The sequence below is a fragment of the Melospiza georgiana genome, chromosome 9 (assembly GCF_028018845.1).
Source record: "Melospiza georgiana isolate bMelGeo1 chromosome 9, bMelGeo1.pri, whole genome shotgun sequence".
Lineage (NCBI taxonomy): Eukaryota > Metazoa > Chordata > Aves > Passeriformes > Passerellidae > Melospiza > Melospiza georgiana.
In genome coordinates this window covers 5,424,594-5,441,277 of record NC_080438.1, presented here as the reverse complement: position 1 = coordinate 5,441,277, position 16,684 = coordinate 5,424,594, and the positions used below count along the sequence as shown (strand labels likewise).

Genomic DNA, 16,684 nt, shown 5'->3' with positions numbered 1-16,684 from the left:
CAGAAGAGAAGTTGCTAAATCCTGTCCTACTTCCAATTTCCCCACAACCATATCTTTTTTATGCATTTCCCAACAATTTAAATTTCTTCTGTTGCATTGTCAAGCAAAGAATGAGCCTGGGAAAAACAGAAAGCCAACGGCATCCTTTTGTAGTAAATAAGGATATTTGTATTTCATTTTCACTAATTTTCTCTCTTCTTTTTGCTGGTCCAATTTTATCTTTTCAAATGCTGGAGCTAATGTGCAAGTTGTGAAGCAAGACATACAGAGAAGAACTATTAACCTATTTTAATGAAGGATATGTCACTCTAAACAAATCAAGATCTCCCCCAAGCACACACTCTCCAGACCAGAGCAGCTTGCTGTTACTTAAGTCTTTGGAGAAACTTGGCTAGAGCAATCTGCTTTGTAGGTCTTTCCTGGAAGGAAAAAAAGGCAGCAAGGTCTCAATTGATCAACCTAGAAACTAGGAGAAAGAATAATGTGTGTCTGATTAACATGAGGATTCTTGGCTGGTGATGCTGAGCCTCTGCCAGCATTGGTCATGAGGAGGGACACAGCTTCTCGTGCTCCCACTGCAGTTTATTTATGTGCTATCTGCAGATTACAGGTAAAAGGAACTTTATTTATTTAATAGATCAGAACCAAAATTTCTTCCCAGTATATGTAATATTACCTATATTCTCTCCAGTATCTCATTATTATAATACTTGGGGAACAATGCTCTGCCTCATCTGCCCCAGCTACACCTCTGCTTAACTTAATATTCACGTCAGACATACTAAAGTAAAACTAAAAAATCCAGTACTGTACCAAACAGCTCACTTCTCTCCAGCTTTAGGAACTAGCTAAGCATTTTGGAAGTGATTATGACATACAGTGCCATAAGAGACAATTATTTAAAGCAGCACTTCCCTCACAGAATTCAAAACACCTCGTGCGAGGGTGAACGCCCATCAGCTGCACAACCCCAAATTTAACAGTGCCATTTCTGTCAAAAAAGGCACTCATTACATTACTAAACATAACTTTCCTGTCATGCTGGCTTTCTCTTCCTTAGAAAAGACTGATTATTATAATTCTGTGTGTAACCTATATAAAATAATTATGTCTCCTAATCACATATCAGGTAGTTTCAATTCAGACATAAGATTGCCTCCAAAGGAGGGACCATTTTCACTCCATGCACATACCTAGTTCATCTAGAATTAGAGCAGAACACCACCAAAAGAAATTTAAACATATTTAAAGGATACAAACCCATGTTGCTGCTAGAAAACCCCTCTGAGTAGTTGTTTTTTGCAAGCCTTTATTCTCACTTTACTAACATGCAACACAGTTGGCACTAAGCTGGTCACAAATTAGTGGATATCAAAAGGCCTTGGGATTTTGTTACTCTCAACAGAAGGGCAGAGGGCACACAAAAAACTTCAGAATGGATACCCAAAGCCAAGCAGTAACTCTATTAATGCACAGATATACACAAAGTAAAGCTTTTGCAGAGAAAACCACCTATGCATAAATGCTCCTACTTCCAATTCACCCAGAGGTTAAATTATCTGATCAAAATCTTGTGCTGGAAAGAAAAAAAATCCGCTCATATTTTTTCCACTTCATTTAGACTGTGTAAAACATTAAATTCTGTCATTAAAATTGCTTAATTAGGAGTGCTAGAGCAAAAGGTTGATGCAGCTCATGAATTGTAACTGCTGAATGGTGGTGGCCTGGCAGCACTTGCCATAGATATTAGCACTGAAGAATGGGGAAAAGGAAAAAGAAAAACACAATATTGCAAAGTTGGTTTGACTTTAATTGAAGCACCGTCACTTGTTAGAGGGAATGAGGTTATAAACCAAATTCCAACAGCACTGACAGCAGACCACCACCCTTGTGGGGCAATTCTCCATCTGCACAGAAGCTGGCTTCAAAGGCAGTGGTCAGCTCAGTGCAAAACCTACCTCATTCTTGCTTTGCTCTTGCTGCTCTGAAACCAAAGTCCTGCTTTAGCAGTAAGTGCTGGGACACACAGCTCTACTACCCCTGCAGCTCCTGCCTTTAATGCCCCCCCTTCATCTGCTCTGCAGCACACCAAGTACTGCCTGACTGATACCAGCTCCCAGCACTCAGACCTCATCTCACTGGCACTTTGTGCCAGCCAGGGACTTCAGCAGATGGCACTTCACACAGCAAACAGCCAGCATGAGCCTAGCAGTGCAAAGTAAAGCAAAGGCTGCTCATGCAGGAGATGCTCTGACTCAGAGGAAACCAGCTTTAGTGAGAGCTTGACATCAGGCAATATTGGCTCAGTACCTACAGAACTTGCCAGGATCCTGCTGTGACCTACTGCTTGCAGGGGGCTCTGCTCCAGGACACTACACAGAATATACATTAGATACAGTGGGTCCAGAGGAGGCCACTGAGCTGATTACAGGGGTGGAAGACTTCTCCTGTGAGGACAGGTGGGGGTTTTCAGCCTGGAGAAGAGAAGGCTCCAGGAAGACTTTACTGCAGCCTTCCAGTATTCAAAAGGAGCCTATAAGAAAGATGGGGACAAACCTTTTTGTAGGGTCTGTTGCAACAGGACAAGGGCAAATGGTTTTAAATTGAAAGAAGGTCAGTTTAGAACAGATGTAATGAAGTTTTTTTTTATAATGAGGGTGTCCAGAGATGTGGTGGAAGCTCCATCCCTGGGAGTGTTCAAGGCCTGGTTGGATGGGACTCAGGTTTACTGCAGGAGGTTGGACTAGATGGTCTTTAAATGTGCATTCCAACCCAAACTACTCCATGATTCTGTGATTATAAGTCCCCCAAAAAAATACCAGGAATGAGCCTTCCTCCCCAAAGGCTAAGAGCTATAGGAGGGCAGAGACAGAATACCTGCCACCTGTAATTCCCACAGCAGCTGAAATGCCCCAAGACAAAGGCACAATGCTAAGATAAGGCATGCTAAGAGAGAAATGTACACTTCATGATAAATATCCTTCCAGGCATCATTTGAAACCCCCCCAAAACAACAGCCTAATCAGTTATTTAATCAGTGGCTTTAGAGCCCAATGGAGTACATATCAGGGGCCCAACTGTTGAGACTGGTTGGAAAGGGAATGCAGCTGTCCAGTAATTTAATTCTGAAAGTAAGTGCTTCCTGAATATGAACCTGCACTTTTTTTTCTCTCCACCCCAGTATAAGTAAGACAAATAATTTTCTTTGAAGTTGTGCTGTTTGGGACATAGCTTATGTAAATGCCACATGATACATACTGCTGTACCTTGCAACATTATGGTTCAGTAGCAAGCTGAGGATGGAGCTGGAATGAAGTCTAGGTTCCATGTGAACTCCTGACTTCAGTTCATCTGTTATAAAACTCATACTTAAATAAAGAACTGATAGTTACTAAAGCAGTCAAGTGCCCATAAGAGAAAAACATTCACTTACACGTTTAACAACAGCTACAGAGAGATTTCTTTGCATCCCCAGCTCACCATGTGTAACACACAAATATGATTTGCAATTGCATTGGGATGCTCTCATTTCTTTAAAGCTTAGGAAACAGCAAGAGCCTGCTCACACCTCTGCTTGCACCAGCAATGATCTGCAATCCATTATCTCTACAGCTGTACCATTGGGATCAGCTACTGGAATGGTAATGTCAGCAGCACTCAGTGATGTTGGCCACTGTGTCATTCACTCAGTCTAGGAAAGATGACTCCAATGAGAAAGACCTCAGATCTATCTACAGCACATGCTCTACTCCTCTTGGCATTAGAAGAGATGCACTGGTAAGCAAATATCATCTGTAAAAGTCTGAAAGAGTAAATACTGTCTCCATTCAGGAAATATAGACTTTCATCTGCCTTCAATTCAAGACAACGTTGACCCTGTGGCAATTTTCTTTGATTATGCAAGGAAAAAAAAAAAGCCTCACCTTGCAGAAGGAGAGAAACTGAGTTTGCAAATGTAAAGCTAAAACCAACAAAGAAGAAAAACCTCAGCCACCTACATTTCTTGAAGAAGCTATTCTTAAAATAGAAGCCACAATGATATCAGAGTGCTGCAGTACCACAGGGGACCTGAACTTGAGAGATGAGCAGAAGTGCCAGACTCAGCCCTGTGTCCTCAGCAGTGGCAGCTGCTCTGCATCCAGGAAAGGAAGAGTTAGCACAGCTCCCGACACACCAGGCACCTGCTGTGTGCCACACTGAGCCTAAAGAGCAACAGAAATGGTGCAAGACACTGCCCCAAACACACTAGGCAGGAGGAGCACAGGGGACAGAGGCTGGGTTTTCAGGGAATCTTCTGGCTCCCCTTCACTGTGATCATGTCCTCACTAGGAGGAAGCTCAGAGGGTATCCTGCAACCAGGGAGAAGACAGGAAGGAAAGAACATTTACCAGTATTTTTCTTCTTCTACCGAACACTCAAAATTAAACATTTCCTCATGAAGCTGGTCATTTGTATAATGACATTATCAAGATGGTGTTTCACATGGGTTGGAGTGTCAACAGACTGAGATGTCAATACAGTGCATGAACTGTTAATAATATAACATTCTCCCCCCCCCCCCCCCCCAAATTTCTCCACACTTGTACACAAGTCTGTGACACACACAGGTTTTTGACAGGGAATAAGATATTGTCAGTCACCTGAGTATTTTTTAAATAATTCTCCTTAGCCACAGAAAAAATAGAGCCCAAACCAGAGTATTTGAAGAGATATGGATATGAAAGGATATGAGCATGTTCAGAGCAAAGGATCATGGATAGCTTGTGACATCTTTTATCTGCAAGTAGAAATTATTCTGCATAAGAAAATAGTTTTCAAGCAGCACATAAAGCAATATAAACAGTGTGTGTTAGTACACATAACTAATATGCTAAAATCTGAGGGGGGGAAAAAATCAAGCATGACATCCGCTGATGTTCTAGGTCTCATTTGTTTTTAAAGAAAATTTTAGATTTTCAAATGAGTAAAGGAGCAGTAGACATGAAAAAGGTAGGATGGAAGAGAAATCAAATACGTTTATACCTAAGGAAAGAGCAAAATAAAAGTCAAAGAAAACTGTGTTTAAAGCATTGCCAATGACCAGAGAGAGCAGAGGGCATGTCAAGAGGAGTGGGAAGCCATCCCACAGACAGCTGTGAGCACTGCACCATGCAGGCTATGGGGATTACACAGCTTTCCAAGGAGAAAGACAGCAGACCTTTGAAGATTTTCAGGTGGGGGAGAAAAAACCAGTAGAATAAACCTGATCAAAGCCACCACTTGCTTTTTTCAGAAGCTGATCCTTCTCAACCTTCCACAAACTGCTGTGCATTTCAAGCACAAGAATGAAGATGAACACCTCTGTGTTTCCAGCATGAAGAAGTGGTGTGGGACTGCACTGGAGGAGAACCTGCAAGGATTCTAGCTCGGGAGATGCTGCACACAAATGCTCTTGGCCAGTCCTGGTCTAGGAAAGAACGGAGGAGTCAGAAACCAGCAGATGCCCTTCCAGAAAATACCACAGCTGGAACTACTCATGCTGTGACCTGTGGCACAGCTGGGGTCTCATCACTCCAGGCAGGAATTGATCTCCTAAGCTTTTGGATTCTACCTAGGTATTTCCTGACATCTGAACAGGTAAGTTGAGGATGCTGTGAAAATAAAACACCACTGAGTTGAAGCTGGTAGTAAAAATTCTCACCAATTTTAAGATTTTAAAATTTCAGCAGCAAAGAGAGACAATGAAATTTCAGGTGCTTCTTGTTTTACCCCCAAAATCCTGCTGGAATTTGTGCTTCAAGCTACAAGAGGTATAGTTACAGCTGATGCAAGTTACTTAAGAATGACACTGAATTACCATTCAGTTACTTGGGAATGATAAAGGAGGTTTCATTTTTTATGTTCATAAGTCACCCAAATTAATTAGCGCTTTAAAGTGGCAATGAATCATTTCCTGAAATAATTTGTATTGGCTAAATTAATTCCTGTGAAGGGAGCCAATTTGCTGATTGTAAATTATAAGAGCCCCAGACTAGCTCCTGTGTACACTGTGTACCATTTATAAGACTACTGGGAAACAAAGGATGGCTACTTTTCATCAGTGAACAAGACTGCAGCCCTATTAAGTGACTACCTTACAGTGCTACAATTACAAGTTTCTATTTAAAGAATCCAAGCCAGACATCATTAAGAAACAAAGTTGGATGTTCAGAAGAAAGGAAAACTGAACAGAAGAAAAGCTTGTTTCCTGAAGAGGTGCACCAAAAACCTATTTGAAGGGAATATTTCATCCTCTTAGATTAACAAAGAGAAGTTTAGATGTGCAAGGCTAATTATGAATACACTTTCACCACAGGGCAATGCCCAAAGCCAATCTGAAGCCTGGAATTCCAGAGCTGCTAACCCATGGTTAGATGACTGTTTTGAGACCTCCATAAATTTAAATTACTTTTGAGGAGTGATGAAGTGAGAAAACACATACATGGGTTTCTACTCAGGTGGAAGAGATGCTTTCCTTCCTCCTAGGAGAATTCATCCACCCAGTACATCCTACCACCCACCCATCTCTGATTAAAGACAGCAGCACCCTTCTTTAATGGATTCCCCTTCTTTACTCCTCCAAAAGAAAGCTAATTTGCATGGCTTTCTCCTGTTCTTATCTGCATCTCCTCACTGGTATCAAAGCCTTGACATTTCTGCTTGTGAAATCCTTCCCTGCTAACCTGCTTATCAGCAGTAATGAATACTTGTGCAAACAGGTACAAAATTAAATGGCTTCTTTACAGTGATTATGATAGATTGAGCCATGCTTAATCTACATAATCAAATTGCTTCTGTGTTCAGCTGTAATACCTTTTTGCTGCCCTGGGAGCAGGTTCAGCCTTGGTTTCTCTTTCAACAGCTGCTTTCTGAGAAACACTAACCATGCCTGGGAAAAGGGCTACTTTAGGTGCAATCATTTAACACAGCATGTTTGAGGTACATAAACTCTACAAGAGGGTGTAAACAACCAGTGTCCCCTTTGGGGAAGGAGAAAACATCCTGTAGGACACATAAGGGACAGCAAAGCACAAACCAATCTCCTCCAGCTATGATCCACATACCCAGATGTAATTGCAGTGAGCCTTCTAAGAGAGATGACATCTCTACCTGTTTAAATGCACTGAGCTACCACCACTACTGTAATTTTCTTTCCCTATGCAAGAGTCTCCCTGTATTCAAGAGCATCCCTGTTTACATGCTACTAAAACAGAAGACTGTTGTTTTCAATCTCAAGACTAGATTCTTGATTCAAATCAAGCTGGTTAAAATGGACAGCAAGGGTATATTATAAAATCCTTGACTTGGGAAATTAAAGGATTTAGTCCAGGGAATGCTCTGAAAAGCATCTCCATGTCTAAATCATGTTTATTAAATCACTTAGCCAAAAGAATCCTGAAGCTTTCTCTTCTTTTAAATATTGATTGACTTTTAGCATAAAACAAGAAGGGAGAAATGTTTTTCCCCACAAACAATAAGTTGGTGCTGTTTTAAAAATATCCAACAGCCTACTTGCCTTTGTCCAAAACACAGCAGTGCAAGAATCAGGTTTGCTTCATGGTCAGCCTGCTGGGAGGCTTTTCATTTGCCTGTTTTTTTCCAAAGAATCTAAAAGAACAAGTAGCCTACAAGCTAGTGCTTATTTCTAAACACTTTTATAAATTGTAAAGTGAATAAACCTGGTGCAAGATGCTAATAAGCACTCAGGGAGAATAATTTTTCTTCCTCATTATGGCTTTGATATAGGTAAAAAGAAGGTGCTGCTGGACCTCTGAGTCAGAAAGGTGACAGCTCCAATAAAAAAGGCCTCTGCATCTTTGTAAGTAAAGCAAAATCAATGCAGAAGGGAAAAGAATAAAAAGATGGGTTCTGGCAAGGGCCACTAGCACAGCTTGACTTAGGCTCAGGAGAATGTAAAAGCCTGAATTACATAAAAATAGATTTAAAGAAAGAATCAATGACATTTAATCTGAAAGTTTTGGTTAAGTTTTAATTAGGATCTGAGATTCTGCACTTAAGTGCATGAAGTGAAGGAGTACATATACTCATGCTTCCCAAGATAACTGACAGATCTGAAACTTACTCATCTCATCTCAAAAGGTTAATTAAAGAACAATCCTTGACAGCAACACTGGATGGAAACTGAGAGTCAGCTTCACTGGGGAGAGGCTGTGCTGGCATCTCCCACCCTCAGCAATAAACTGAAGATGCTGCCCTGTGACCACAGCATGGAGATGAGCAAGATGCTTCCAACCAGCCCAGCAAGAAATGGAGCAGAGTGTGCCCACAGCATGGTAAAACTTGCTTACTGTGCTGCCTGTGGATCTGGGGCTGTGCTGGGGCTCTGCATGGCTGCTGGTCTGGAGCTGCTTGCACACACAGAGTCCTGCAGCAGAGCAGGTGGGATCACAGTCAGCACTGAGAGGTATGTGTGCTAACTCTTATAATTAGGAAACTAAGGCAGAGTGGCTCACCCAGGATCAAAATTGTAATTAAGCTGAAAATAGGCTGTGGGTTCCCCAAATCCTACAGATGCTGACAGCATTTTGAGGCACAGGCCTTCTCTGCTTCAGCCCAGGAAAAAACCCCCAAAAATCAGCTTTTAGGGAAGCCTGTATATGCAAAGCTTTTTTTAAAAAAAAAAACAAAAACAAAACCGTGACAAATTGAAGAAACTTTATCAAAATGAAGAATAGGAGAGTTTCATCATTTGAGTAAGACTTCGTGGACATAAGTGAACTTTGGCTGTGCAGTAATTTAATTTCCTAAGCACATGAGCAAAGTCTCAATTAGGTCAGAGAGGATTGCTGCAGCAGTAGAAGAGAAGAGGAATGTGCAGCTGGATCAGTGAAAAGATGGTGCAAGTAAACACTGAGGCCTCTTGGCAGAAGCAAGTGAGGCTGCTTGCTTTGTATGTACCACAGGCAGAGGCAAAAATCACCTGCAGGCAGCTTTTTGCTGCTCTCTTTAAAAGCTAGAGCCAGGTAGTGTGGCTGCCACAGGAGAAACAGGTTCATTTAGAAGCAGCCCAGGGAAAAGCAGATGAATGCTAGAGAAAAAAAAAGACCAGAACAGCAATGGATTCTGAATGCTGCTTAATGGAGTGAAGCCTGAACATTATTTGGTGTGATCTTGACGGCCCTGATTTAACTGTTACATTTTTGTATGGTATTTTTCATCCTGATTATGAAGAATTGTTTCACAGCCCTTGGTGACAGCTTAGAAGTTTCTCAGCCACTTAAGCAGAAGGTCTATCAGAGCACATTTATCAGAGAAGAGACTGCTGAGGAGTGGACAGCAACAGACACAACCCCACGGGTGAGACATCTCTGCTTCTTCCTGTAGAAGAGATGCCCAGACGAGCAATGGGCAAGACAATCCAAGCACTGAAGTCAAGGCAGCTCAAGGAAGGGCATTTCTGGAAACACAGGTTCCCACAGCATGTTTTTATCCCGCAGAAAGACAAATTACCAAACCTACAACAGCCACTCTTCACCTGAGACGTGTATACCAAACCCTACAAAATGCCCAGCCAGAAAAAGCTGGTGATCCTACATCACCAACTGGCATGCTGTTCAAACCACAGCAGCCCACTTCTTACTTTTAAACACAAAGAGCAGTTCCAGACACGGGTTTATTTTGATTTTGACTCAGAAGTGTTCATCTGAAGTGAGTTTAGGTCACAGTTGTCGGGGTAGTGTCTACACATGCAGAAAGCAGATTGGTAGACATTGTCTTTGTGAATAGGACATCTCAGGACAGCAATTATGCAACATTTCACTTCATCTACTTGGAAGAGTGCATTTAAGATCAACTCCATTTTGCCCCCTCCCAACAGGCCCCTTCAAGTATCTGATCTGCAAATCTTGTACACACAAGAGTTACTTGCTCCATATTTTTAATGCAAGGTTTTCAAGAGCACCCTGAATTCAAAAACAGCATTCTGAAAGGCCACACTCACAAAAGCTGCATCAGGTCTGCCTGCCACATTAGTACACATGCTAGGGATGTGAATTCAGTGCCATTGGAACAGGCACTTTACATATCTACTCATCTAAACACAAAGGCTGTGTTCCAATGAGCAAACCCAGACAGGCACAGCAACATTGAGACAAGGCTTCACAATGAGTATCTTCAACAAAACCCCCACTAATGCACCCACAAAAAACATCAGATGCCAGAAATACAATGCTGCTTTTGGGATTTTAGATAGCATACAGAGGAATTCAAACACCCATGTGGAAGAGTTAACATCACAGCAATCTCTTCTCCCCCAGCATTTCAGTTACCCTGCAAATCATCAAGGTTCTCACAATGACCTGCAAGTACCCTTACTTTTCCTTACTTTTCATGAATAGGAAAATCCCAAGCACAGTCAAACCCTCAGCAAGGCTATTTTGTGAGAAAGCAGGAGGCATTCCTTCTTCACCAGAGCAGAAAGCTTACCCCATCTGGAAGTGCCCTCCAGCACACAGCGCTCACAAACTCATTTGTGTCGTCTTCTTTCCGGTCCTTGTCCAGGACACTTTTGACTGTATCAAACTTGAATGTCAGCAGTGTCTTTGAGAGGCCCTTATAGTATAAGTAAAGGGAATTATTTTCACTTCCTAGAAATAAAAAATACAAGAATACAGGATCAGATTTTGTAAAAACAAACAGAAATAAGGGTTCTTAGCTCTTAAGAGGTTCTTAGTTCTTTCACTGCTTAAAACAAGCAGAAATAAGGGTTCTTAGCTCTTTCATTGCTTAAAACAAGCCCAGACATTTCCTTGCAGTTGTCATCGTGGTCATGGTGCCCTGGCTGCTGGAAGTGCTCTACAGCAAACTTCCATCACACTTAATAACAGGACATGTTTTTATTACAAGACAACTGCAGCATGCAGCACACCTGCAAAACACCCAGGATTCCAAGAACCCTCCACAAACTCCTCAAGGCAAAGCATTTTGGGCAGAGTATCTGCACCACCACATGAATCACTGCTACATCCAGCCTGCTCAGAGCCACAGCTCAAAGGCAGGTAGCACTATCAAAGTTTTGCCTGCCATAATCAAGTATGACAACTTGGTCTGTGGAGGCTTAAGCAAGGAAGAGCAGACTGTACAGGCTTTATTTAGAAATCCATCCCAATTTCTGCCTTGCAAGCTGCACAGCAATCAGGGAACACACGAGCTAAGGTCCTCCCTTCAGTGCTGGCACAGCTGTCCTGCTCATCCCACAGCTATCAGCCTGTCACTGCCTTCCCAGCAAGAGCTGTGGATTTACAGAGCTTTACAGATTTTAAGCAGTGAAAGGACAGAACAGCCAAAGGGGTAGCTAATGATTCAGCCTTCTAAGGAGCTGTTTGCAATGTGGGCACTCTTCTCTTCACCATGCAGAATGCCACACTAAGTGACAACTACTGGATCCTCGCGTGGTCCAGGCTACTGGTGGTGCATAAAGATGTGCCAATTGTTGATCTTGAAATAGATAAATTATATCAGCAGCACTGACATTAGTAGTTCATTTTGATGACAGCAAGCCTGAATCATCATGCACAAACAACTCATCTGCGACAGAAGAAAGCCATCTACAGAGCCCCTTAGGTCAGGACTGCCACTGCCATTCCCTGGGAGGGGAAGGAGTGTGGAAATTCAGAAAATAGCACAAGTGGTGGTGTGCTTTGCTACTAGTGAGGCCCCAGCTCTGAGGAGCCCTGTCAGCACACCAGGGTGGCTGCTCTACTCACCACAGGCAATGTAGTCTCCGTTGGACGCCAGCCCCACAAAGTTCTTCTCGTTGATGTGACCCTTGAAGGAGCGCAGGCAGTGAGGCTTCCCTACGTTCCACAGCTTCAGCTGACTGTCTGTTGACCTGAAAACAACACTTAAATTTACCCTGCTGCCATATGGCAGGAACTCCTTCCTCCCTGGCCACCCTGCTCCTCAACACTCCAATGACAATGTAAATGTAGGAAGCCTTAGTGCACAACAGGAGATTTATCCCACTTTCAATCATCTGCAGCTCAGCTTGAGCTCAGAAAGATATCACCTTATTTTAAAAGCCTGTCAAAACACATTACACGTTTGAATAAAAACTTCCCTGAAGTATTACTCTTCCTTTCTCCTATCAATTGCAGAGCCCTCCTCTGAACTGCACGGCCTCTGGGCTATCACTGCCTCCTCCAGATCCTCACAGATCCAAGACACACCAAAGTTATTTATATTTTAAACCTTTATAGCACGGATAAAATCTGTTCCCTTCTCTGTGCCAGCTGCAACTCTCATTCATGTCTTTCCAGGGCTTGAGTAGGAGCAGTCTCCTCACTCCCCAGTGCCCTGAAGCACATTCTCCTCCTCCTCCTGCCCAATACCAAACAGCAGCACAGAAAAACCCATGGGGGCTCAGAGCTGCTGTTAAAATTAAATCTGTTTTTCTCATGTGTAATCAAGACTGCACAGATACAGAACTCAAGCTTCTACCTTTTTCACCTTGTCAGGGAAAGTTCAATATTACTATTCAAAATATAGAAAACATGTTTGGATTGAATCACAATCATTGTTTCCCATGATTCCCCAAAATGCAAATATACCTGCCTTCAAAACGTTTTTCTGTTTACTGTGAGAAAACATTTTGCCTTTGGGGTTACTAATCTGCTGCCTGGCAGATCTCAAATAGGAAGATCCAACATTTCCAGGAGATACAGGATTAATTTCTTCCTCCAAAGCTGAAGAGACATGAAGATAATCTCTCACTTCACTGGCATTATTTCCTAGCAATCCCAGCTTACATGGCTCTGGTGTTCTGGCACTCACTGAGATACACAACTGGGGAACAAAGGTGATAAGGTGGAACTGAAGCCCCATGAAGCCATTTTAAAGAAAGGGATAGTGCTGTTCTGATCCCCAGGATTGGGAGCAGGACCTGTCAGCCCCCTGGCTGGGAGGGAGGGGAAGCAGGCCATGTCACCAACCTTGCTGCTCCCTGAATATTTAGAGTTGAAAGGAAAAACTCAAATCACACAACATCCATCAAATATTACCAATGACGTAAGACATGAGCCCTGCACCAACGTCCCATTTACCTAAAAATATAGCACAAAAGAGGAGAGCTGCACCTTGTGCTATCCTGCAAAAAAGCTTATCTCAGTCCTCAATGACAGCTGGAATGACAAAGGAGCGATAAGGGAGCTGCAGCAAGATTTGTTAGGCAGTATTATTAGTTAGGATGAGGTCAGATCAGAAAGAAGGTATGAATTTTATCTGTAACACCGTGACTTAAACAGGAATGCATTCCTAACCCCAGGATGAGATGGGAGGCCCAACACAGAGCATTCAGCTTCTCTGCCTGGTGCTTGTTCCACATCTGTGCCTGCCCTGTACTGCTGCTCATTCTCCCTTCCCTTGTCCTTACTCTCATAGGAACAGCTCACAGAAGGTAAAAAGGAGTATATACTCCTGCTTTTTTTTTGGCCCACAAGTACAGGCAGGTACTTTCTGTGCTATTAGTACAGGTGTATTTTTAAAATGCTGCTTTTAAAAGCTTCAGAGTTGCCTGGACACTAAACTTTCCTGCAGGAAGGAAAAAAAAAACCAGCAAAAGACTAATCCCTGTCCACAAGGTGTCAGATTCCTGTGACAGCTGCTGCTCTTAGCTTCCCCTCAAGAAGACCTCAGATACACAGGCACTTCACCTTTATATTTCACTTGCATACCTACTAAGTGTCTTCATTAAAATAAAAACACTTAAGTCTATTACTAATGGGGAGTTTTAACTGTTTATGAACTCCCATCAAGCTCTAGCCATGTTTATATTGTTTAGGATAAGCAAGCCACGAAAGAAGAAAGCTATCCACCCTTGAACTGCAAGGAGAGACAAAGGCCATTGATCCTGGTGGTGTTACACTGCTCTTCTGGTTTCATATCCTCTCCAAAACAACATCTTGGATGTGCTGCTCTGTTAAATCTGTCTCTCTGTAAATCAGCACTGTAATCAATGTGTTGTGCTAAATACCAGGCAGTTCTGAACACCCCTGAGGTCAAAACCTATCTCTACAAGGCAAAGAAAATCAATGCAATCCATAAAACAGCTTTAGCTAGAAATTTAGAGAATCTGAATATATATATAATTTTTTTCTTAAATCAGTGCTTGATTTTTGAGAATCACTACACTGCTGTTGCCTCTACCCAGTCTGCAAAAGGAAAGGCAGGAAAAATAATTTGCTCTGACATTTCTCCCTGTTCACACACCAGAAGGCAGGTGGACCCTTCAGTCAGTCCCCTCACCCTGCTGCTGCCTGTCCAAGTCTGACAGCTCTAACAGCTCAATCAATAACTCCTCTCAGAACTTTGGGAGATGCTTTCTCACAATGCTGGCCCAAACAGAACAGGGCCATTCTGTCCTAAAATATCCCATAAATGATGCTCCACTTGATTATTGCTGTAAAACATTCCCAGCCTCCTCCTGTTTCTATTAAACACTTTGTCTAACAGAGATTCGGTTCAAAGCATTAAATTTAATTTTCTCTGTGTTCCAGATATGAATTTGCAGCCTTATATAGAGTTATAATGTTAATGGAAGTAAGAAGAGAGAAGCTGATTAAATCTAAACAGTACCAAAAGCCACCAGGGAATCCTCCATTATGCGGCTCAGCTCACAGTAACTCTCTTGCAGCCTGAAAACACCTTAAAATGCTGTATTTCACTGGGTAAAAACATGGGACAGAACCAAGCTGGATAACCACTGGCTCAGCACAAGGCAGCTAGAGCTGCTCCTGTGATCCAGCCCTGCTGCCCTCAGGGGTTAGACATGAATGTGTCTGGATCCAAGATTCCCCTGCAGCCCCTCACCTTCCCCATCAGGTAAGAGGGTTCACCTCTGGTTTGCAGCCAGCCACTGCCAATTTTCACTAGGTGACCTAGTGAAAATTAATTCATTCAATCCCACGTGACTGAAAATGCATTCAGAAGGGAGGCAGCCACATCTGGCTTTGGAGCAGACACATCTGGCCATGTAACTGAACAGAAGCTGGAGAATATTGTTCCTCAGGGCCTCCACAGCAGATCTTATGGTCTGCCCTGGCTGAAGAGCTGCATGCTATTAGTCACAAAACACAGCTTCTCTTTGTCCACTTTCTAACCCAAATATAAGCCCAAAAGGGGCCTTCACAGAGCAGATAATAAATTACCAGAGAACAGATCAAACAGTCAGTCCTACTTGAGCTGCTTTCAGGCTGTGGCTAAACCTCCTCTTCAGACCATATACATAGCAGTACTATTTGATCTCTTCTGTCACTCATCAGTTGTGTTCTACTGCAGGTTATTATCCCCGGGGCTCTGCCAGCAGCTTTCTCCATCACAGAGCTCTGGTCAAGAGCATCCTCAGTGCACACACACTGCCTGCCCAGCCACTCCAATTGCCATTTCCAACTCCCAGCCTCCTTCTTTTACTTCCTCAAGCTGTCCCCTCTTTGAAAACTGTTGAAGAACTCAAGGGTAAAAACTCAGTCTGCCTGCAAAGTCCACCTGCAGCTTCCCAAAGTAAGCACTTGGGCACAGGAGCCACATCTAGTTGTCTTCATATTCCTCTTAAGCATTTCAGCTCCACAAGACAGAGCACAGCCAAGTGACACCACAAATGAAATTCTATTTTTGACTTGGAGGAAAGCAACGATCTGCCTCCCAAAAGCACAGCAGCCTGTGAGAGCAGCCACCCACACAGGTGAACTTGCTCAGCAGCTCTGAAGAGCACAGAGAAGTGAGGACTGCACAGTTTTTAGCCCACATTGTTGCATTGTGATTTCAGGATTTACCTCCGAAACCCAGTTCCTCCCATGATAATTCCCTCCCAGGTGTATCAGTCACCTCTCCTTCCCCCTCCCAGCACTGTCTGTCAATCCTGGAATTCCAGAAGGGCGTCGAGTGATTGGCAGAATTCACAGGATGCTCTCTACCCCTGGGGGGACATTGGGCCATCCAGGTGTCCTCTGTCCCTTGAGACCTGGTTGATGGCTTCCTACCCCTTCCCTCCCCTTCTCCCCTGGGTAAAAGGGTGAGCAAACCACACGGTTGAGAGTTCTGTTGGAGTAGTTGCTCCATTCAGAGGCCTGTGAGCCAGAATAAACCTCTGGATTAAAACCCTCCATCAGAACCGACTCCTTTCCTTCACCATCACTCTAAAGCTTCTCCACCAGAGGTAAACCCAAGGGGCAGACCAGTTATGAGTGGAAAGCTCCATCCCACAGCCACCAGAGCTCCTGCAGGCCTGGACTTGTCCCCACTAGCCCAGCTGCAGCACCTAGCCAGCCAAAAGTGTCTGTGGGGTGAAAACACCACAGTTGGTGCTATTTGGTCAAGCAGCAAGGGCCAGACAAGCGCAGGCATGTCCCATCTGGCTATATTAGGAAATATTCCAACACTACCTAAGAGGCAACACTTACGCAGAGACGATTTCTTCGCCGCTGACGAACTTTGCGTAGGAGACGGCCTTGCGGTGCCCCTTGAACACCATGATGGGCTGCTTAGTGTTGCGGAGGTCGTAGTAGTGAACACAGTGATCTGCACACCAGGAAAGAAAGGAATTTACATTTTGTCACTGACATGTTTTATGAAAATCCTTTAGCTAGATTTATTTATTAAATAAATGTAATACTTTTGATTATTAAATTAATTTTAATTATTCAATTACTTT

General features: G+C 43.1%; 1 protein-coding gene across 1 annotated transcript in view; it reads right to left on the bottom strand.

Annotated features, from left to right (window-relative positions):
• Positions 1-16,684, bottom strand: part of COP1 (COP1 E3 ubiquitin ligase) — a 124,972-nt gene that overhangs the window by 19,836 nt on the left and 88,452 nt on the right. Inside the window, exons 16-18 of the mRNA XM_058030602.1 lie at positions 16,434-16,551; positions 11,745-11,869; positions 10,465-10,625 (exon numbers count right to left, since the gene is read on the bottom strand). Of these exons, the coding sequence (XP_057886585.1) occupies positions 10,465-10,625; positions 11,745-11,869; positions 16,434-16,551 (404 nt within the window). The remainder of the gene's footprint in view (positions 1-10,464; positions 10,626-11,744; positions 11,870-16,433; positions 16,552-16,684) is intronic.